Source organism: Lissotriton vulgaris, chromosome 8 (assembly GCF_964263255.1).
Source record: "Lissotriton vulgaris chromosome 8, aLisVul1.2, whole genome shotgun sequence".
Classification (NCBI taxonomy): Eukaryota; Metazoa; Chordata; class Amphibia; order Caudata; family Salamandridae; genus Lissotriton; species Lissotriton vulgaris.
Window position 1 is genome coordinate 992,772,598 of NC_141696.1, and position 23,652 is coordinate 992,796,249.

The 23,652-nt window shown below is 46.4% G+C and overlaps 1 protein-coding gene across 22 annotated transcripts in view; it reads right to left on the minus strand.

Annotated features, from left to right (window-relative positions):
• LMO7 (LIM domain 7) overlaps window positions 1-23,652 on the minus strand; it is a 501,535-nt gene that overhangs the window by 66,191 nt on the left and 411,692 nt on the right. For all 22 annotated transcript variants that reach the window (XM_086934883.1, XM_086934880.1, XM_086934882.1 and 19 more), the window contains 2 exons: window positions 1,009-1,915; window positions 188-499 (listed from right to left, as the gene is read on the minus strand). In XM_086934883.1, coding sequence (XP_086791009.1) covers window positions 188-499; window positions 1,009-1,915 — 1,219 coding nt within the window. The remainder of the gene's footprint in view (window positions 1-187; window positions 500-1,008; window positions 1,916-23,652) is intronic.

Below are 23,652 nucleotides of genomic sequence, written 5' to 3' on the forward strand. Positions count from 1 at the left end.
AATAACCCTTAAAGACATGATTAGATGCAACAATAGATTCAATATCTTCCCTAAACCCCTAAAGTCCATAGTAATGTATGGGTGCAAGACTTCATAGCTAGGCCATTGTTTACTCAATGTTGTTACTAAAAATTAGACACATGCTGGGACTCCGAAAAAGGTGTGATGAAAACCATTATAAACGTACCTGCGGCCCTGAAACCTTCCTGTCTGGGAGGCTCTGAACACTCGAAGATGAGAAGGAAATTAAGTCGGGTTCCGGGTCAGATTTCACATTCGTGTTGCCTACGGCCCAATTCTGGGATGCAGCATAGGAAACTGGCTTTGAGGACACTGGCATCACGTTCCCCTTTTCCTCTTCTTCCGCGTCATCCTCTTCACTTTTTACTGAGCTAGCTCCGTGGTGCTGTGTGGTGGATCTGGAGAACGGGGTAATGTTGACACTGTTCGCTTTGCTGATGCCGCTTGCCACTCCGTTGTACCTCCGGGAGTCATCCATCTACAATTAAAGGGTTCGTACATTATTCATGTGAGGGCGGTCTGCTGTGCTCAGGTCAGCAGAGAAGGCTGGCTGACAGTAAACGGATGCTGCCTCTCATGACAACATTAACATCTCGCTTGCGCCACACTGTCTTACACACTTTAGAGAGACTCCTACCGATGCAGGCATTTTCAGGTATAACACACACTACTTTGAACCCCTTACTTTTCCTCCACAGTAAACTCTGGAATCTTCAGCTATTTACACTCCCAAAGTCAAAAGCAAGTCAAAGTATTAATCCAATATAGAAAGGCAAAGAGGCTCTTATTCAATATACACAATTGCAATGCTTGTAAAGTCCAAATGCAATCTAAACACAAGACACCGATGAAAGAGGGAAAGCTCCCTTGAAAATGTTACATTTGCTAAAGTTAAGGTGACACACAAAACAGATGAAAAATGTCACAGTAACAATGGTCAGTCATCCAAAGGTACACTAAGGTGCTTTAAGCCTACCGACAACTTACCGTAGAAGGCCTGGGGATTGTGGAGAGTCCCTTTGAGCGGATTCCGAACGGTCTCGCAGTGACCACAGATGTTATCCTAGCTGCATCAGTTTTCTGGTCGCTGCTGGGGAGGGAGGAGGTAACTCGAGCTGGTCTACTTTGTGCATTTACTGAATAGAGCGTGGATAATGAGGCAGGTTTTTGTTCCTCTAGTGGGCTTCTGGTTACACTGGGAATGGGGTCCTGCTGCTTTTGAGGCTGCAGTGAGCTGTAAGTTAATTCGAGCTTCAAACTACGAGGCATATCCTCGTCCAGTAAGTTCCTCTTTTCTAGTGCTGGCTTAGTGGAAGAGTTTTCTTGTCCTCTGTACACATCTTCATTCGAAGAATACAGACTGGTGCCTCTGGTATTTGGCCGACTGTTTAAGTAGGCGTCTGGGTTCTGTTCCTCTAGGGCCCTTTTCGTTACAGTGGGAACATGTTCTTGCGTCTTCAGAGACTGATGCGTGCCAGAAGCAACTTCAACTATTAAGCTTCGTGCCGCGTCCTTCTCTGCTGAGTAGCCTTTTTCTGTTGCTTCTTTGGTGGGAGATCTTGCTTTCCCACTAAACACATCTTCATTAGATGAATAGAGACTGTCTCCAGCATCCGACTGGTTGTTTGTGTAGAAGCTCATTTTGTCTTTTTGCACCGTCCTTTTGAGTTCAGCTGGAGCGTGGTCTTCCTGCTTTTGAGACTGCTGCATGCTGTATGTAATTTCACTCTTTACGCTGGAAGGCTTGTCCACTTCTATTGTGTAACCTTTTTCTAGGGCAGGTTTAGTGGGAGCACTTTCATGTTCACCAAACACATCTTCATTTGATGAATATAGTCTCCTGTGCCCTACACCCGACTGGCTGTTCAAGTAGGGGTCCTGTTCTCGGTTCTCTCTGAGGGAACAAAAGAGGATTACTTTATCAACACCGAGTGCAAAATGGTGGCACTGCAAAATGACATAAAACTGTGTGTAACAGCAAAATAAACTGTAAACGGAACTTGAAAGGCGTTTCAGCCCTGCACAAAGATACAAACGATAGCTTGGCCGAGACATTAGTAAAAAACTGAAACTGTCACTATTCTTGTAGTTGCTGCATTATTAACCAGACGTACAGTACATATTGCTAATTAATACAATGTACCCAACATGGGTTACTATTCATTGGCTTCAAATCAATGGTAATGTTACAAACCCATGGAGGTACCATGGCAGTCACCCCTCCTGACCTTCGCCCTCAGCAATCTGAAACAATGGAATTCAGTCCTAGATCAGTAGTTACTGGTGGCACTTTTATGTATCCGATTAGCTAACCCTCTGGGACCGGAGTTGGATATCGATGTTTTAAAGGATTTCACACACCAATGCAAAGTCTTTTTAGTGTCTGAGCACCAAAACATAAAGGTTTGAGTACATGTTTCCTTGATAAATGTTACTTGTCTGTTTTTCGCACATTAGATGTCTAGGAAATCAAATGAGGTATCACTTACTCTTGTTGCAACTGCAGTAATCAACCACATTTGACACAGGATAAAAGGCGGCTAGGACCAATCCCCCACTCTATAAGCGTGCTAAAAGAGTTTTGTATGTGAGAGGGAGGAAGAGGCTAGATGTCCCATGTCACCCTGGTTATTTTCTAATACATCTTTTCTGATACTTTTGTGGAAACTTTGCATCCAGTGGGGCATATCGGCCAATAAATGCTTGGTAGTGTCTCTGGCTCCTTGTGTTAAATAATTAAATCATGTGTGAGATTTTTTAGTCCTGCCACAATCTCCAAGCATATATAACAAAGTGAGAGGCACCAACAAAGAGGTGAGAATGGTTTCAGCAGCCTCGGACAGATGGCATGAGAACAAGGATTTCATGAAACTAAGTTGGCTGCGTTGCGTGGCTTCTAAAGTCGTTACCCTAATGTAGTCCTGCCAGGGAGACTGACTGGAAGGGGTGGGTGGTGCAAAGAAGGATTAACAGGCACCCGCTGCTCGTTGCAAAGGTTGACCCTAAAGCAGGCTTAATTGCTGTCGCTAGAATTGGGAACACAGTGGTAGCAAAGTACACCCTCAGTTGCTTGAACAAGATGAGCTTTAATGGTGTTCGGGAAGGAAAATCAAGACATAAAACAAAATGAGGATACACAGCTTATAGGGAAACACCAGATCTCTACGAAGAAGCAACAGTAACTTGACATGGATTAACTTCCTGCATCTCTTCACCTGGCATTTTCTTCCAATATCATCAATGCTTTTATACCCAAGGGTGTAGGACGGCAAAGTGAATTATGCATGTCCAATAGCATACAAAGTGAAATGCAGAATTAATCACTCATTCTCTATCTGTAGAGGCCAACATATTTCAATCCAGCCTGCTCAACTAAGGGACAATTTATCATTAAAATAGGCTAGGCACCATGGCCACATACAATGGGTGATGGAATACTGCTTCATCTGGCATGTTCCCTCCTACAACATACACCTCCCGCTGGAACCATTGGAATATGAAACAACATTGGTGATACCTGCATGTTCTATTCCTGACAAAAAACAACCAAGTTGCCAATTCCTTGCAACTCAAACACCTGACTACCTCCTGCAATAGAATGCACTAGTACATTTGTGCCAGGCTGAAAAATGTACCTAAATCATCCACATCAGTGATCAGAATCTATCTATAAAAGTGGCGGGCACGAACACCATCTGTTGCTTCCTTATTCCATCCCTGTAATTGAGTAACCTATCAATCAAGAAATAAACTTGAACACCACAATGTGACCAAGAATAGAGAGATAAGGGAAGCGTGGTTTCCCTGGCCAGCATCCACTATTAAACATGCCTTTAATTTTACAACGGGAAATAAAGGTAGAAACCTTGGAGGATTGGTGACAAATCACCCAGAAGAATATTTCACATTACTCTACATGAGAACCCCTGCTACGAACTGAGTAGGGGACGCCTGATTAAACATCAACATCTGGTTGAAAATGTGTGGTTATACTGTTTGTACTGTCCTTCGTACCATTTAGAATGATAATGACAGGAGTATTTCCCACCCTTGCCACAAAGTAGTGCTCAGGGGTCAGAATATGTATTTAGGTGGGTGTGCTCAGGGGCTCCAGGTGGCCGAGAGGATTAAACTCAAATCACTCTGTATCGCCCATAGGGCACTCCTTGACAAAGGACCTCTGATCTCCCGCACACTGCTATCCCCTTACCTTCCCAGGAGAACTTTGAGATCCTCCATAGCTCTCCTAGCCACAGTACCTAGGGTCAGAAAGGCAAAATATGGAGGCCTGTCCTTTGCTTACAATGCGGCTAAACTTTGGAACAACCTTCAAACCTTGTTATCTATTTACTGAAAAAATATTACCTCATACACTGCAAAGCCAGCACCCCCTTTGAGGAGGAATAATGCACCAAACAGCCAAGAGCATGTGGTGAGAGGGAAATACTCCTCTGGGCAGAGCTCGAGCCCATTCTACCTGCATATTTTAGAGAATTGCTAACAAGAGGTAACAGACAGTAGCACTGTCAGTATAGACATACAAATTTATATAAAATGGATACTTCGTTTTGATACAACTTAATTTGAAAGTTCAACTAATTAACCAATAGCGCACAAAACGTTAGCTACAACTAATTTAGTTGAGAGGTGTAAACTAGTATATTTTACTAATGGGTTCGTGCAGCAGTGTGACTGAATTACTAATGAACATGAAAAAGTATGCTCGGTTGCACCAAACCAGTCAACATTAAATAATATTTTTGCTTGCTTAGTAATTTCCCTCCAAAGCGGAGAACCCATTAACCAAACACAAGTTCATCTTCTACACTCATACAAAATATAAAACCCTCTGTGAAATTAGCTTTGATCTGCTGGCTCCCCAATTCCTTGTGGTACATTCTCGAAATATTTGAATCTTTGTGACCTCAGTGCCTCACGATTCCAGTCCCCAGGGGAAGTTAAGGTCGCAGACCAGTGTTCCCCGGGGCACTACGCGCAAGGCCGGAAAGACAAGGTGGGGAGGGGGTGACGGGAGTAAGAGAAGGGGCTGGAGATGGGGTGGGTATAAAGGTGTCAGGAAGGGAGGAGCCGGCCTCTTCCTGACATTTAGCAGCACCAGGAAGGTAGGAGTTTTAAGTTGGTAGTAGTGGTTGAGGATAGAGCCAATATTGTTTTTGGTTAGCGTGAGGTATTAGTTAGAGCAGCCAGCTCGCAGTAGCAGTTCAGGCCTACCTGGTTAGTGCGGTCAGCGGAGCATGGCGACACCCGACGGCGAAGCAGTGCGGGCTGCTTGCTGGTGCTCGGTCAAGCGGGATGGTCAGACCTCCTGTGGCGTTGTCCAGGCGTGGGTAGAAAGGGTCCAACCCACACGGTCCGCATTGAGCGGTGTGGCAGCAGCATGCCTGGATGAGCCGCCACTTGCCGGGAAGTCTGCCGGAGGACGTGGGCGGGGACACAAGAAGGATATCACGTGAGCCAAGCGAGGAGGCAGGAGGGAGAGCCAGCCCCGGCGGCTTCCCAATGTGTCTGTGGAGGATATGAAGGTGAGAAGGGGGGCGGGGCTGCCCAATAAGGAGCCAGCACTGCAGAGCACTGGCACCGGCAATATGCAACCGGGGAATGAGCTCCCAGGGGAGTGAGGGCATATAGACCTTTCGAGGAGGGCCCCCCCCCCACCCCACCCCGGAACACAGGAGACATTGCGGATGGCAGCCTGGGCCCGCCTTGAAAAAGTCCAGATGGGCTAGGGCCCATGATATTTCATGCCACACAGATTTCACAGACTGGGATAGGGAATCGGCAGGGGGCTGGAAGGGAATACTTCCACACATTGTCTAGTGGGAAAAAGCCCAGAGGGGCTGGGACACATAGACACATACGGCTACCAGTCACACAGAGCCCTCAGACACTGCATGGGACACTGAGGGTACGTACTGGAAGGAGGTGTGGAGGTAAGGAGGTCCCCCAAATGAGGAGGAATGGTAGTTGACAAGAAGACTGAGGGTGCCCATTAACATGGAAAACTGGACCTCAGCTTTCCCGAATTATGCCAGTATTTACTGTGAGAAGCACTTGGCTAGGGCGATTGCCTAACTGAAATACATTTATATTATCGTAAGGCACAGATACATTTTGGGGGTTTTGCCTGGCTGAGCTATGATGAAGAATTTAGAGCCATGGTCGGCGTCAACCCAGATAAACCTTGAGGCAAGGTAGAGCAGGAGCGATAGATGCAGTGGATGCCCTTTACACAATCCTCGGCATCCACGCATACGGCCGGCGGCCTGCCAGTGACTTTCAGGCGCGTCCTGCTCAGCAGGACTTAGTGGGTCTGGTTTCGAGGCAGGAGGATCAGGTTTAACACCAAAACAGACAGGCGCCACCATGGGGGCATGTTGGAACTTTAATAAAAGATGGTATTCCAGGCACCCATGTAACTTTAAGCACCGATGCGCCAAATGCGGGGGGAGGCATCCACTCACACAGTGTTGCACGCCTGCCATCCCAGCTGAACAGTGGAGGGCCACTGAAGGACGGGGGCAGTCTGGGCAAAAGGGTCCCTACACCAGTTAAGATTGAGGCCATGGGCCTGTGGCTCTTGATTTACCCCGACAAGGAGGCAGCGCTACGAATATTATTGGGGATTCATCAAGGGTTTCTGGGTAGGATACCAGGGTCCAAGGGGGTGTAGATGGGCGGAAAACTTTTAATTAGTTAAGGAATTGCCACAGGTGGTAGCAGCGAAATTCAGAAAGGAAGTTGAAGATGGTAGGAGTGTGGTCAATTCACGGAGAACTTGATCATCTCGCCTTTAGGGGTGGTGCCTAAAAAAGAACCCAGGGAGTTCAGGATGATTCACCCCCTATCTGGGTGAGAAGTGGGCCCCGTTAATGATTTAATTGCCGAAGAAGACTCCAGGGTGCTGTATGCCTCAGTGGATGATGCCATCCGCTTGGTGAGAGCGTGTGGGCAGGGTGTGGAAATGGCGAAATGTGATGTCAAATCTGCCTTTTGTTTGCTACGCATACACCCAGTGGATTTTCCGCTACTAGGGATGCAATTTGAAGGAGCCATATACTTGGACAAAGTTGTGCCAGAGGGCTGTGCAATTTCTTGAGCCCTGTTTGAAATGTTCAGTACATTCCTGCAGTGGGTCTTCACAAAGAGCAGTGGTAACCGGGGATGTCCCATAACCTGGATGATTTTTTGTTCTCAGGGACAGGAGCCTCTTGGGGATTGTGCGAGGGCACTACATCACTTTGAGGGACTGACACAGTCGTTTGGGGTGCCCTTGGTGCCAGAAAAAATGACCAGGCCCATGTGCGGACTGACCTTTTTGGGCATCGATCTGGACTTGGTACACTGGATGCCCTGGTGCAGCTGCCTAGGGGAAAAAGTGGAGGACATCCAGGCCTTCTGCTACGGGTGATGTGTGAGAGGAAGATTGAGCTGAGAGCGGTGCAGAAGACACTGGGCTTCCTGAACTTTGCATGCAGGGTGGTGAGAGCGGGGAGAACGTTTTGCCGGCGTCTAGGCATGGCCATGTCAGAAGCAGTGCTGTCACACCACAGGGTGATTATTTCGCTGGGGGTCAGGGCAGATTTGGGGGTGTGGCAGAAGTTTTTGGATGATTTCAATGTTGTCTCATTCGATTTGCGGAGGAGAACACCGTCTGACAGGCAGGAGCTTTGGGTTTTGGACTATTTTGGGATGGGCGATGGTGCGCACTGAGGCACACTAGTTGAGGCAGGGACGTAGTATCGCATTCTCACAGTTTTTTCCACTGTTGGTGGCATTGGCAGTCTGGGTTGCTGAACTGGAGAATAGGATGGTGCTGTTCCATGTGGACAACATGACAGTGGTAGAACTGGTAAACAGGCAAAAAGCGAGAGATTTGATGGTTTTGCATCTGTTGCGAAAACTTATGCTGCTGTGTTTAAGGCTGAATGTTCTGTTTCATGCCAAGCATGTACCAGGGGTTAGCAATAGCATTGTGGATGCAATGTCTCGTTCACAGTGGCAGTGATTCCGCGGATTGGCGTCCAGAGTGGAGGAATGCAAGACAAAGCTACAGACAACATCTGGGCCTGGAGGGGGAGGGGGGGGGGGGGTAAGAGTGATAGGTCTGGTCAAGAGGTCTTCAAAACGGAGCTACAGGCTGGCGTGGTCTGAATTTGGGTTGTTTATGGGTCAATCCATAGCTGCACGGAGCCGTACGCAACAGGACACTGTGTAGGGAGTGTAGAGTTGTGTGTTACATTGCATGGATAAAGGTTTATCCAGATGACAATAGAAGGGAAAGCTAGCGGGGATATCATTTTACAGCAAGTTATATCTAGGTTTTGATCCCACTAAAGATGAAATTTTGAGCAGAATATTGAAAAGATTGGGGACTTGAATGAGGGGGGCTGGGGGTAATTCCGAGGGAGGCTATCACGTTTGAGTTGTTGCAAGAGTTATTGGGGTTTTTGCCAGAATGCGGTTACAACCCATTTGAGGTGTCGATATTTAGGCTATGTATGATTTGGATGTTTTTTGGGGCTTTTCGGGTGTTGGGAGGTGCGACTGGACCAGTCTCCATTGGGGATCTGGCGGAGTCCCTCTAAGGCGGGCAGGGGGAGATGGGTTTGGTTGAATTAGAGTGGTTGCGGTGGCACTTGCCCGATGCGGGAATGGAGGGATTATGTATCAAGACCGGGACGCCTTTTAGAAGGTTTTTTTTGCAATGTGTCAGGAGGACGTGAAACGACTTTTCAGCTTCTAGCAGTTTTGTGCATGGCACTACGCAAGGTGAGCAGGGAACCAGCCGAAATTGGCACACATTCCTTATGAATTGGCGTTGCTACAATGGCGGCATGTTTAGGGTGGCCCTGGGGCAAAATTCGCCAGATTGAAAGATGGAGGTCCAGGTGCTGCGAGAGATATGTGTGCAAATAGGGATCTAGGAGTAGAGCAGGGAGCAGGAGGTGCTAGTGCACAGGGGGGGGGGGTTCTTTAAGCATAATCAATTTTTTTTTATATTGTAGGATGTGTGAACGGCCCAGGAACCAAGACGGTTACCTGGATCATGGGACATTCTTCCATCCACTGGGCAGCCAAATATGCGGAACAGCAGGTGTATGGATGCAACCTGGGTTTGAGAAGCAGTCACCACGAAGTGTTTTGGTGGGGTAAAGGGGGAATGCGATGGGGGGCTTTATGGCCTTGGTTGACGAAAATGGTACTACAGAGGGGCTGCCCAGACATGCTGGTGATACACCTGGGAGAGAATAATCTAGTGTGTTTTGTTAGGACTGACTACTTCAGCACATGCAGACCTATTTGGAGGCGATAAAGAGGAATTTGGCTGGAACATGCTTAATATGGACTGAGTTTGTGCCTAGCAAAGTATGGAGGGGAGCGGTCAGGCATGCAGTTATTAAAAAGGCCTGCAGGAAATTGAATACAGCGATGAAGGTTTTCTGTCAGACAAAGGACATTAAGGTGATTGCCCATGCGGGACTAAAGTTGGAAGAGCCATTATTGTTCAAGGATGATGGGGTGCACCTTTAGTGGATGGGGAACGCATACTACATGATGAAAATTCGAAATGTGATTAGTAAGTTATGGAATGAGTCCATTTGGTGTCGAAGGGAATCCTGAGGATTGGCGAAAGGTGCACAGGAACGGTCAGGGTGGGGCAGTTAGCCTCACTACAAGGGTTACCTAGTAGGCTGTACTTTGGAGGGGTGGTGAGTCACATAAGGGCAGATCCGCCACTAAGGGGGGGAAGGGTGCACAGGTGACTGATGGCAGGGCGCAGGATGCAATGAGCACGTAAGAAATTCATGAGAGGATATTTGGAGGGCGAGGGGAGAATGTGTATAAGAAGGAGGTCGCAAAGTGTAAGGGGAGGAGCGAAACAGGTGAGATGGTTTGAGAATGGCTGGGGAGAATGAGATGCATGGTTATGATGAAGTTATATATTTTCAGTGATCTATTGTTAATAAAGTTTAACTTTTGCAACTTTGTCCTAATGAAATGGCCTTTTAAGCTTCAAATAACAGCATGGAGTGTGGTTATTGCGCGATGCCGGCCCCTGGGGAAAGTAAAGGCCGTAGACTAGTTTTCCGCTGGGGCAGTCCCACGCAAGGCCGGAAGGACAAGGTTGGGAGGGGTCAAAGGAGTAAAGGAAGGGGCGGGAGTAAGGGAAGGGGGGGGGGGGGAGTAGAGGTGGGTATAAAGGTGTCAGGAAGGGAGGAGCCAGCCTGTTCCTGATACCTAGCACCCCCAGGAGGGTAGGGGTTTTAAGTTAGTCCACCCACCCACCATACACGTTGTAGGAAGGTCAGGGTGTAATGGTTTAGCGTGCCAGTTTAGGACAGGTTGCAGGGCATAGGCCTTACGGTACTTTGGAGGAGTGGTGAGTCACATACGGGCGGATCCACCCCTTGGGGATGGGGAGGTGCACAGGTGACTGATGGAGTGGCGCTGGATGCAATGAGCATGGAAGAAATTCATGAGAGGATGTTTGGAGGGCAAATGAAGAGGAGAATGGGGATATGAAGGAGGTCGCAGAGGTAAAGGGGAGGAGTGAAATAGATGAGATGGTTTGAGAATGGCTGGGGAGAATGAGATGAATGGTCATGATAAAGTTATATATTTCCAGTGATGTATTGTTAATAAAGTTTGACTGTTGCAACCTTGTCCTTATAAAATGGCCTTTTACGCTTTGAATAACAGTGTGGAGTGCGGTTATTGCGCAATGCCACGTGATGGCTGCCTATGATGACATTCCGAAGCGAGTTCCTCCGTCTGCACAGACAGCACTCGTGGCTTTCACCATGACGTGCACAGTGACATAAAACATGCTTAAGTAAAAGAAGAGCTGGTAAATGCTTTCAAATTAATATTTAAGCTGACTGAAGAAATCATGCAGAGGATTATTTCTTTTCATTGCATCTTGGTTAATCTGTGCCTTTCTACGTGCTGTCTAACACAGCAGTGATGATGAGGGGAACGAATCTCTTGGGCGAAAATCTAAAATAGCACAGTTTGTTACAGTGAGATAGATTTTCATGTAAACCCACAATGTGAACAGAATTGCGTCCAAGTGTTGCAAGGAAGTGTGGTGTCGGTGTGTTACTTGTGGAGAAGTGTGGCTCACTGGTTAGAGCAGGCAGACCCTGAAGCAGAGGTCAGACCCGGGACCAGGGTTCAATTCCCGACGCGGCAGGGTCTTGAGCTCAAATGTCCATGGACTCGATAATTCTCGCTTCGGTGCCTGACCTAATCATGGGTTCACACTCTGCAACTCTGGGCATTAAGCTTGCTTGATCTCCACAACGGCCCCCGCGGCGGGATGCCTGGCTTTCACCTTGGGGATGCCCTGTAGGGGCTATCTCACAGGGAAAAGCCAGGACGGGTTCCCAAGGCAAGCGCGGAGATACCCCTTCGGGGGTCGAATCTGGCGCTATATAAGAACATAATAATAATAACAGCTACCAGACTGAACTCAGTAGTGCCCGATGACCGTCACAATATTTTTTATTTTAATCTTTGCGGTTTTACAGATTACATAACATTTTTTAGGCATGGGGTGAATAAGCTATTTGTTCAGAACCACAAGATGTTGAACCGAAGTCGGGACTCGAATCTGGGAATCCCAGTTCCAAAGTCTGCAGATTAAGCCACATCTCCCACACACTATCTTTTCAATCTTCGAGTATCTGAAGAGACTGGCTTACTTTGTGATAACTTCTGTGCCTGGATGGACTATCATGCTAATCAGTTTCTCGGTCTTTGACTAGCATCAGTTTCTAAAAGTGCAAGGGTCCCATAGGTCGGTCAAATGCTCCCATATAAAAAAGGCAGCAGATTCTGAACGTATTCTTATATCTCATCGGCAATAGAACACTAACTGGTTTTGTGCTTGTGAGATAAACACCTATTTGTTTTAACATTCATCTATCCCACAGACCACCCTTAAATGAATGATTTTAAAGACTAGCAGCCATTTAAGGGTGTACTGTGGAATATTCTATTCGGTGCCAGTGAAACGTTTCCAGGCAGAAAAAAAAGTTGGGGAAATTTGAAGGGTGGCGTGACTTCTGAGCACATTTCAGGTGTGTGGCATCAATTTATTCTGGGCATCACTTGTATAACACGAGTAGGTCATCAGTGGAAATAACATGGGATGCCCAATAAACAGAACACGCATAATAACCCAAATGCAAGAAACAATGGAATCTGTTCTCACGGTTTAATGGGCAGTCCAAGAAATTAGGGTAAATGACATTTTGAGTGCTATCACATTCTTAGACGGGTGGGAATAGACATTCACCAGAATATTAAGTGAAAGATGAGCCACATGAAGGGAAGTTAAAGATTATGAGGTTGGACCAAGGTGACCACGGACTAAGAAGCTCAATCCATGATCTTTACTGCCAAGAGTCTTTAAGTCTAAACAGCAAGAGGAATCAAGAACTCTTCTTATGCACATGGAACATCACAGACCTAGTTTGGAATCTTGGGGCAAGGGATGCCTCAACTTTGTAGAATTCACTTGATATCATCCTGCTCATTGAGCATCAATATCATAGGCATGCGGTCTCAGGTGTGACTAAAGATGGTGTGGGTTTTCTCGAATCTCATTAGATAATGAAGTTACTTATTATAGTGTATGGAGTATTAATGAACATATCCCCCCAAAAACTTACGCTACGAAAGGATTGTGCTGGTGAAGTTCATGACACTGGATACAGCAATCCTGGAGCTCATCTGAGTCTACAAGCAGCCATATGAACACACTCACTACTATTCTTGTTTGAATCATTTTATTTCATAACATGGGTGCAATTGTGGTTTGATGGCACTTCCTGGAGCAAGAACCTTTACAGCCAAGTTGAAGGAAGAACATTTACTGCAATATTCTACACAGTTGCCACCATGAAGATAGATCACGTACCTGTGGGCTTACAGTGATCCTTGATTGCTTTAGTAAAACGGTGTGAAAATGACTGGAGTAAATCATACTAAAATCAAGGAGATGACAATTGAATATTGGCGGATTCAATGCAGCTAGAAACTGGAGGGTGTTCATCGTGTGCAAGTAGATGAATTTGAGCCTTTAGGCGTTAAAGTAAACTGCTCATTATTGGAAGCCAAATTATAAATAACCATCACAGCTTTGTATGGTTTATAAATATTTTATTTAAAGGATGAAGTAAAGATCGCTATTGAGACAATTTCCTCTCAATGCATTATTACACCGTAGCATTGATAGATACTAAATGTACTTCTATGATCCAAGGTCAAAAGCACATAAAATGCATGACTATTTGAATTTCTCCAGAGGATCAAATATTCAATGGCACAAGAGTAAGGAGCTGGGGAGGGAATACTGGTTTAATTATACGCACCATAATAAATGCCAGTTCTAAGTAATCAACTAGACAGGACGATGAATGGTATGATGTTCTTGCTGAAACAAACAATTCTAGGCCTTTCAAGATGGGATTCAAAAACTCCTTGCTTAAGCCATTTCAAGGTCAATTTAATGCCTCTACTGAAGAGGACTATTCTAGCAACAGCTCCTGCATGAAATTAGCTGAAATTGAATTATGACAATATTGACATTCTAATGAGTTTAAGCTGTTTATGCCTGAATAAAACTAATTAGATGAGCAATCAGTTTGCATGTGTCAAACTGTAGTAACCTACTTTAGAAATACTGCATAGTGTGCCACAGTTGTAGTCGCAATCCTATTAAATGCCAGAGCAGGCAATTTATGATGGAAGATGTAGCAGAGGAGTGCACAAGAGCACACATGCAAAGTTTCAGGACTACGCAAACTGTACATTGCGTTCCAGAGAAGATGGCAAGGAAGGCAAACTCCTTGAAGACATGCAGAAGGAATGAGACTTCTTAGTGGAAGTTAGTGGCTGAAATTTGGCTCTTAACTGACCTTTCAAAACATTGTATTCCAAATGTTGGGTGCTTCAGTGAAGGGGGAGCGAAGGAGAGTTAAGGATACAATTATTCAGGCTACTGATGGTGTTCGGTTGGCAAGTGATGCAGAGCTTGGTAAGCAATGGAAGCAAAATTACTATCCTTCTTTCTCTAACATTCAGAGACTCTTCTAAACAGAAGGATGGCCAAAAACCCAAATGGAGCTGAAGGCGATGGGTAGTTTTATACAATTGTGCTTCTTGTAGATATGCAAAGAATGTTGCCATGAGACAATTATGTTTCCCTGTTCAACTTTTTGTGAAGTGCAGACCTATCTAGGAAGACAGAAGTTGACAAACCGCTGACAGACGATAGACTGAACCAGATCCTCGTAAAGTGATAAGAAAGCATGCCCTTCTAAGTGCTTCTGAGACCCTACAGGCGTCATTCAGGATTTCATTTCAAAACCACTCTTTCATTCAACCAGAATAGAAAACGGAAGTAGATTTTTGTAGGAAAGAGACTACAAAAGGCTTTACATCAACTACATTTTCCTACCTTATCTTGGAACAAAGACTCGAAGGAAAGGGAAGGACAAGAGATTTTCAGATGCAGTCGCTCAGCCAAGATGCAACTACTCTAGTCCCTCAGAATTAATATCAATATTTGATCAAAGCAACACACTGAATATTTTGCAGATGTTGAGTTAAGAGGGTGGGTTTGATGGAGGAAGAGTGCGCTGACCGATGACACTCATAAGTTCCAACTAGTAAAAGAGTGTACAGTTATCCAACTTTGCTAGTACACACACTCAAACAAGCCTAAAGTCACTAGCAAAAACAACTATAATAATAATATAATAATAATCCACATTTATAAAGCACAAACAATCCCCTGTAAGGGTCTCTAGGTGCCGGGGGCCGTCAGAAAGATTAAGCAAGCTATTGCCCAGAGTCACATGGTGCTGGGCCAATCTGCCACCAGCACGGGGGATTGATCCGTGATCCCCAGATTCCAGCGTCAGTCGCTCTGGCCGCGGCGCCACACCTTTCCCTTAACTAGACTTACTACAAATGAAGTACGATTAAGTACATTGATTCTACAGAGTAGGTGGCAGTCGAATCCGAAAGAAGAGTTAAAGTACTCATAGGAGGAAGTGTATAATGAGAAGAGGTGAAGGCTCAAAACTAAACTTTGGTGGGCACTAGGGCAGAGGGGAAAGAAATGTAGTTAGTAAAGAAACAACAGAGAGCTGCAATTGAGGTAGGAAGACAACTAGGTGGTAAGACTAGCAAAAGAGATATCCTGAAAAACCAGAGTTGACAGAAGTGTGGTCACACCAAAATTGCTTACAGCAATGTATAATTAACTAGGTCAGGCTTTTCAACAAAAAGCTCGTGAGCTACTTGTATCTCTCCCGCTACCTGTAAGTAGCTCTCCTGTGTGCATAACAGCCTGCTGAATCGGAAACATTTTCAAAGTTGAATTAATACATGTATGCCAAAACTGTGTGTATTTGCACTACTCGTGTGGTGATATTTGCTGTAAATGCAGCAGCTGGCGTATATTACCGACATAGAGGCTTTCCAAACTGATAAAGCCTTTTTAGGTCGAGGACTATCGGTTCTGCCGTAAGGCAGAAACCGGATGTCGGAGATCTAATGATTCTTAGAGTGCTGCATTTATCCCTCCCTCTTTTTGCTCGTTCTCCATTGGCTGGCTTCCTAAAAGGAGGCCAGCCATTGAAGGAGAGAGCCGTCCATCCAAAGAAGCTCCGTCTTTTTCGGATTCGGGGGCGTGATTTTTTGCATTCTTTAGCCCTGTGACGTCGTCTGTCACTCAGGGCGCAAAAACACGCCCCCGAATCCGAAAATGGCCGTGCGTGTCTCCGAGGCATTGTCTCCTTGCCTCGGAGAGACGTGGTCGTGTTTTCGTAGTTGCTCGCCTCCCTTCCCTGCTGCTTTTAGCAGCTGCTCGAATCCGCTCGCCTCCCCCCTCCCTCTGCCCTCCTCCGTTGTGCTCTCGCCTCTTCCCCCTCCCCCCTCCCTCTGCTGCAGCTCTCGGCCCCCACCCCTTCCTCCCCCCGCTTGTTTGATTTAGTGAGCGGAGACAGCCACATCCTGATGCGCGAAGCCGACCCGGCCTTCCTCGGAGGTCCAGCAGCAACAGGAGCCCGGGTGAACCTGAGGATTGGGCTGTCGAGCCCTGCTGGGCCTGCCACTGCATCACAAATCGCATCAGGTAGGTGGTCCTTGATGTTGTCTGTGTTTTTGGGCTCCTGATCCAGCGCTGCTGAGACCGAACACTGACCAGCCTCGCTTCCGGGGTGGCCTAGCTGAGACTGGGCTGGGTGGCGCCATGGCTTTCCATTAGCGACCGTGCAGCGAGGAGACACAGTGAGGTTTCCCCCCCGTCAGAGACATCCTTCGCCCTGTAGTAGGGTGCGACGGGGGTTCAAGTTCAGGGCTGCGGGTGAGTTTCTCCATACCTTTAGGAGATCCCAGGCTATATTATCCTGCGGCCTTGGTCGGGCCACCACTTGCTGCCTGTGCGTTGCCTGCAGCTCTAGTGTGCTACCGCCCTAAGACCCCTGCTTCTCTCGGGGGTCTGGATACCCTGCGCTGGGCATTGCTGTTTCCCCTCTGGGGGCGCGGTGGGGGGGGGGGGGGGGGGTGAGCCCCCAGCTGTGCTGGAGCGCTTCTAGCCACATCGTACTCGCCACTCTGGGCCCTGCTTGTTGGGAGCATACTGGCCCAGCTTCCACACATTAAAACCCCTGCATCACCGGACAATAAAACAAACCTCTGCCTACCAGACCCGTCTCCCTGGTCCACGTACCTACATTCCTGAACTGCATTAGAGGCTCCTTGGGGGACAATGCGCCACACGTGCTGGATCACTCCCACTCTAACGCACTTTGCCAGCCAGTGCCTTCGTGGTGCCCCTTTTTGGACCACGATGAACTGCTGTGTGTGGGGCGCTTCAATCCAGTGCCTCGAACTGGGCCTGTACACCTCCTCCTCTGCAAAAGCCTCTGCTAATCATCCCCTATTGCCACCATGGGGAGGGGGGATCCTAAACAATGTAAGCTCCCATTTGAGAGAGACAAACAGTCTGATAAAGCGAAGATCATGTAAGACTCCTAGGAGCAAGTGTCTGATCATGGAGCTGTGAAGCAATTAACAAGGACAAATGCCATCATGGCAGAGTTGCGGGCTGGATTCTACTCAACAGATGCTATTTCAAAACATTAACCAGCCGCCTAGATCGCATGGGAGAAGGAATTGAACATCACAGCACTCACTTTATGGGGCGGAGGAGCGTATCGCAGGCCTGGAGGATAGCACTACCTTCCTTAATAAATGTCTGGATAAGGTGGAATGACTTCTCAAAGCAGTTGCTGCTAAGAACGAAAGTCTGCCTGTTGAACTTTGGGGCCAGAGATACAGTGCTCCGTCTTGCTCACGAGTGGGGCCCATTACAGTATCTGCCAGATCCTTATATCAAGATGTCAAACCTCTCCTGTGCACAAAAGGCTTCAAATATGGTATGTTATACCCTGCTTGGCTCTGGGTGGATGTAGACTTAAAGGATAGGTTCTTTGATTCCCCAGCTGAATAACTTTCCTTCTATAAGGACCTTCCATCTAGCAGTGCCCGGTCGCCGCTATCCACTCCATATCGTGTCTTGGCAGATTTGCAGGACTTGCAGAGTGTGGGCCTTTTCCCCCTGGCTGAGATGCTTGTACTCCGTTTCTAAATAGTGTTATTCTTGGATGATCATCTGCTGAGCAGTCTCTTACACTCACCTTCACAGTAATGTCTTAGACAGGACAATCACACATATGCCTGTAGCCATATAATGTATCACATCAGATGTTTATTCTTGTGGGCTCCGTTTCGTAGAGTTGTCCACTCTTGTGAATACCATACCATAATTTGTGTGTTTTTTATTTGCTTGTTGGTTTATTCGGGATCTACCTAGCAGTTTGGTATTCATTTTACTTGTAGATTGTTGTTGTCTTTTGTTTTTGCACTTAACAAATGCCTGGAATGAATTACTCTCGCTGTTTTATTATGCAAATCATACATATTCCATTACAACTGTGACTTCAAAAGGGCGATCTTCTTTTGCTGAGATAACATTTCTGGCTTGGAACGTCAGAGGCTTAAATAAACACCGCAAAAGCAAGCAAGTATTGGCTTATCTCAATAGACATCGGTCAAAAATTACTTTCTTGCAGGAGACACAGCTCCCTCCACAGGACTCCCCCGGATTTACAAAAACCTTGGGATCTCACAGATATTTTTCTAGCTACAGTACTTATTCACAGGGGTGAGGGGTGTACATTCATAAAAGCATCCCCTCCAGCCTTATCAATAACTTCATTGATAAGGAGGTCCGTTATGTTGTCCTTGCTGGTCATTTGGCTGACCACTGTGTACTACCAGTGAATGTGTATGTCCCTAATGTGGATACCCCTGATTTCTTTCACACGCTCTCATCCATACTGGGACATTTTGACGCTGCCCCTTTTAGACTGGGAGGACCACAACAGGGTGCAGAGCAGTGAGTGCAGGTGCAGAGTGCTGTGTGCTGTTGAGTGCTGTGTGCTGTTGAGTGCTGTGTGCTGTTGAGTGCTGTGTGCTGTTGAGTGCAGAGTGCTGTTGAGTGCAGAGTGCTGTGTATTGGCAATGTAAATGACAATGCCATTTATTTGTGATTTAAAGAAAAAAAAAGAAATGTCGTCGTCCTGCTCTGCCCCCCCTTCCCTCCGCCCGCAGCTCCGTCGTCCTGCTCTGCCCCCCCCCTTCCCTCCGCCCGCAGCTCCGTCGTCCTGCTCTGCCCCCCCTTCCCTCCCCCCGCAGCTCCGTCGTCCTGCTCTGCCCCCCTTCCCTCCGCCCGCAGCTCCGTCGTCCTGCTCTGCCCCCCCTTCCCTCCGCAGCTCCGTCGTCCTGCTCTGCCCCCCCCTTGGAGTAATGTCATGCTAGCTGCTCTCAACTAAACACGTTCAAGAAAATAGTTGCCAACACTGAGAAGTGATTACACAAATTAAGCACTTGCTATTGACAGTTGTTGGGATTTGCAGATGGCATAATCAACTCGGCCTTTCATCCTTCCAAGGCACATAAATTAACTGCTTTAAATACTTGCGGCAATAGTAAGACGTGTCATTTACAGCTCTTGAAAAGGACTCAAAACTGTGAACTAGCGCATTACATAAAAGTAAGGAGATCTTGCAAGATAGGGCAGTGGAACCTACAAAAGTGTTCCGAAGTGAGGTCAAAATATCAATTTTGTTTCATTTGGTTGCAAAAATATTGTCAAAACCAGGTGAGTACAGGGCCGGTGGTAAATTTTCCATCCACGCAAGGTTTACTAAGCTTCAAGCTCAAAATGACTAACCTCACACTCTTGGTTGATGGGTTCGCTGGAGTGCTAGGTAGTTACTGCCGGAACAGGGGAGGGTGCCCAGATCTAATGCCCCTACCTGAAATGTAAATAACCAGGAGACAACACTAAGAGGAGGAATTTTCACTATCTTTGACAACCTAAACCATACCTCATAGCACTATCTCTTAGGTATTTGTGACTTTCTAGAAACACACACGGGTCGTAAGTGGATTAAGGGGCGTGGCTACGTTTTTTTACAAAATCACTTCTCTTGCCAATTGATTAGGCGTCACAAGATCAAGCGGGTCAATAGGTGACAAGCTCATGGTAGGATCTGCCCTTTACGCTTCCAAACATGTATACCTCCCATTGTCACCAGAATTTCTTGATTAGATCCTAAGATTGACATTCCAGCTCTCTTCCATACAGATCCTGCTCTCAAATACTCGGAGTATGCTAACCGTTGTAGGAGACTTCAATAATAAGTTTTCACAGTCCAGCTCTGTCCTTCCCTCCGCACGCAGCTCCGTCCAGCTCTGCCCCCCTCCCCCATCACTCCGCCCGCAGCCCTTCTTCGCCCCGGTCCCGCTCCCCCCCTCCCTCCGCCCGCAGCTCCTTCGTCCTGCTCTGCCCCCCCCCCTCACTCTGCCCGCAGCTCCGTCGTCCTGCTCTGCCCCCCCCTTCCCTCCGCCCGCAGCTCCGTCGTCCTGCTCTGCCCCCCCTTCCCTCCCCCCGCAGCTCCGTCGTCCTGCTCTGCCCCCCTTCCCTCCGCCCGCAGCTCCGTCGTCCTGCTCTGCCCCCCCTTCCCTCCGCCCGCAGCTCTGTCGTCCTGCTCTGCCACCCCCTTGGAGTAATGTCATGCTAGCTGCTCTCAACTAAACACGTTCAAGAAAGTAGTTGCCAACACTGAGAAGTGATTACACAAATTAAGCACTTGCTATTGACAGTTGTTGGGATTTGCAGATGGCATAATCAACTCGGCCTTTCATCCTTCCAAGGCACATAAATTAAATGCTTTAAATACTTGCGGCAATAGTAAGACGTGTCATTTACAGCTCTTGAAAATGACTCAAAACTGTGAACTAGCGCATTACATAAAAGTAAGGAGATCTTGCAAGATAGGGCAGTGGAACCTACAAAAGTGTTCCGAAGTGAGGTCAAAATATCAATTTTGTGTCATTTGGTTGCAAAAATATTGTCAAAACCAGGTGAGTACAGGGCCGGTGGTAAATTTTCCATCCACGCAAGGTTTACTAAGCTTCAAGCTCAAAATGACAAACCTCACACTCTTGGTTGATGGGTTCGCTGGAGTGCTAGGTAGTTACTGCTGGAACAGGGGAGGGTGCCCAGATCTAATGCCCCTACCTGAAATGTAAATAACCAGGAGACAACACTAAGAGGAGGAATTTTCACTATCTTTGACGACCTAAACCATACCTCATAGCACTATCTCTTAGGTATTTGTGACTTTCTAGAAACACAAACGGGTCGTAAGTGGATTAAGGGGCGTGGCTACGTTTTTTTACAAAATCACTTCTCTTGCCAATTGATTAGGCGTCACAAGATCAAGCGGGTCAATAGGTGACAAGCTCATGGTAGGATCTGCCCTTTACGCTTCCAAACATGTATACCTCCCATTGTCACCAGAATTTCTTGATTAGATCCTAAGATTGACATTCCAGCTCTCTTCCATACAGATCCTGCTCTCAAATACTCGGAGTATGCTAACCGTTGTAGGAGACTTCAATAATAAGTTTTCACAAGTCTAATCCTTGGAAGACTAGAGGAAATGTGACCGGTACTTGGGAACCCCACAGAGATAGTACCTTTCTCTGAGCCAGTCGACTTAAAGAATGTGTGAAATGATCACAACTAACGAAATCCTGTTTTGCTGTTGTCCAGACATACACTCTGTGTTTCCAAGGCTTGACCCGTTATTTCTACCAGAAACAAAACACAGGCTAGTCGGTATGCATTTCTGCAGGGAAAATGCATGCTAGTTGGTAAGGCTTATTACTTAAGGGAAAAAGTCTTGGATCATATAGTACTTGTAATGCCTACGACTTAATCGATCCACATGTATGAAAACTTCTAGGTCTTGTGGCAAGAGACGATTTCACCTCCTATGGTGTAGAGTAGACAGAGTATGGAAAGTGGTAATGACCAAGAGGGTAGAAACTGAAGCATTTCTTATAATTAGGAGCACCCTTCTTGTATTGACCACCAGAGACCTGGATGAAAGTCTAATGATTTGGGGGATCTATATATCACTAGAGGGAATTCTCACTGGAATGAAGATTATAGGAACAATTCCCCTGAAACATATGAATATCCAAGCAAGTCCAGGAATCAAATGGCATAGCTGGACAGGCACCAGACTGGCAAGGTTCACAAATGATTGAGAAATCAAATCTATTTTCGCAATATTTTATAAATCTGCATATGTTCAGAGCAGTGTGTTGAGGCATATCATGACTCTAAGAGAATTAACCCCTTATGAAAATCAGATTCCAGGACAAAGACCTAGTCAAAGCTGCAGTTTAATGTACGAAAAATGGTACCAACTATGATATTGGTTGTTTCCCAAAAAGCAGCACTCAGATGATGGTGCCTAACTGATGTTCATGGTACTTAGATAAAATGAAGCTAAGGTACATGCGAGGAAGCTATCAAATGGAATTCTGAGGTTCGTGTCTAAACTTTTTGGATGAGATTAACTGTTAGCTAGATGTTGGGTCAACTGACCCCGAGAATATCCCATTGATTACTGTTCTGATTCCAAAAGATTGGTAATTCATTGATCGTAGTATCCTTGAACTCAGAGATCGCCTCCCACTCCATTGTGTTTGGAATACATGCTGAGAAAATGTGAGCTAGATGTTCAAAACATGTCCAAAATTCCACTTAGCGTTCTAGTCTAAGCATTTCTGTGTGGTGCTCTATCAGCAGGGGGAAGAGGATGCAGTGTAGATGGAAGGCTGCATTCTTTGTTGCATTGTTTACCTGTAGGCAAAATAAACAGAGTCTACGTTTATCCTGGGATTACTAACCTAACTGGCTGGTGCTCCAGACTATATTGTTAGTGTACATGCTGAGCTTCTTCACCACACCTGGCACGTGTCACCTGCAGGTCACAAGACGACCCCCGCAACAGGCACATTAACACTCGGAGCTGCTTCACGTTGTTTCAAACGTGGTACCAGAGCAAGTCCATTAACGCTGGACATACCTCCCCAGTACAGTGCCCGGAAGCTTACTGCAGCTAGACTAGATCTGTGCAACAGGTCCCTTAACCCTGTCATCTATCTACAAAGCAGTCTGTTGGTGACGAACAAACTGAGCCACGAATGCGTTACTATAAGTTCCCCTTTGTTTTCAGATTATTTCTGCAGAGTTTATATAAAGTCAGACAATCAGGCGGCAATACTGTGGCTCATATAGGAATGCATTACAACCACTGCATTACAACCAGGGCTGCTTTATCCCTCCCTCTTTTTGGCTCACAACTACCTCACAACTTTACTCTCTATCTCACTCTCTCTCTATCTCACTAGCTCACTCTATTTCTATTTCTATCTCAATCTCACTCTCACTACCTCAGTATATCACGACTCACTCCCTCAAAAATTCACTAACTCACTCTATCTCACTACCTCACAACTTCACTCTCTCTCTATCTCACTACCTCACTCTCTCTTTCTATCTCACTAAGTCACTTTCACTCTCTTTCACTACCTCACTCTCTCTCTATCTCACTACCTCACAAACTCACTCCCTGTTTCTATCTCACTACCTCAGAACATCCCTCTACCTCACTCTTTCACTACCTCAGTCTCTGTCTCTCACTACCTCACTCTATCTACCTCTCTCTCATTACATAACTCTCTCTACCTCACTACACCACTCTATCTCACTACCTCACTATCTCACAACTTCTCTCTCTCAAAACATCACTACCTCACTCTCTTACTACCTCACTCTCTTACTACCTCACCCTCTAGCTCACAACTTCACTCTCTCTCTCTAACTCACTACCTCAATCACTCTCTATCTCACTACCTCACTCTTTCTATCTCACTAACTCGCCATGAAACCCCTGGGTGTCTGTGCGCTTAAAAAGTTTAGAATAACATAACTCACTTTCACTCTCTTTCACTACCTCTCTCTCTCTCACTACATCACTCTATGCTTATACCACTACCTCACAACATCCCTCTCCCTCCCTCACTCTTTCACTCCCTCACTCTCTATCTACCTCACTCTCTCTCACTACCTCACTCTCTCTCTATTTCAATACCTCACTCTCT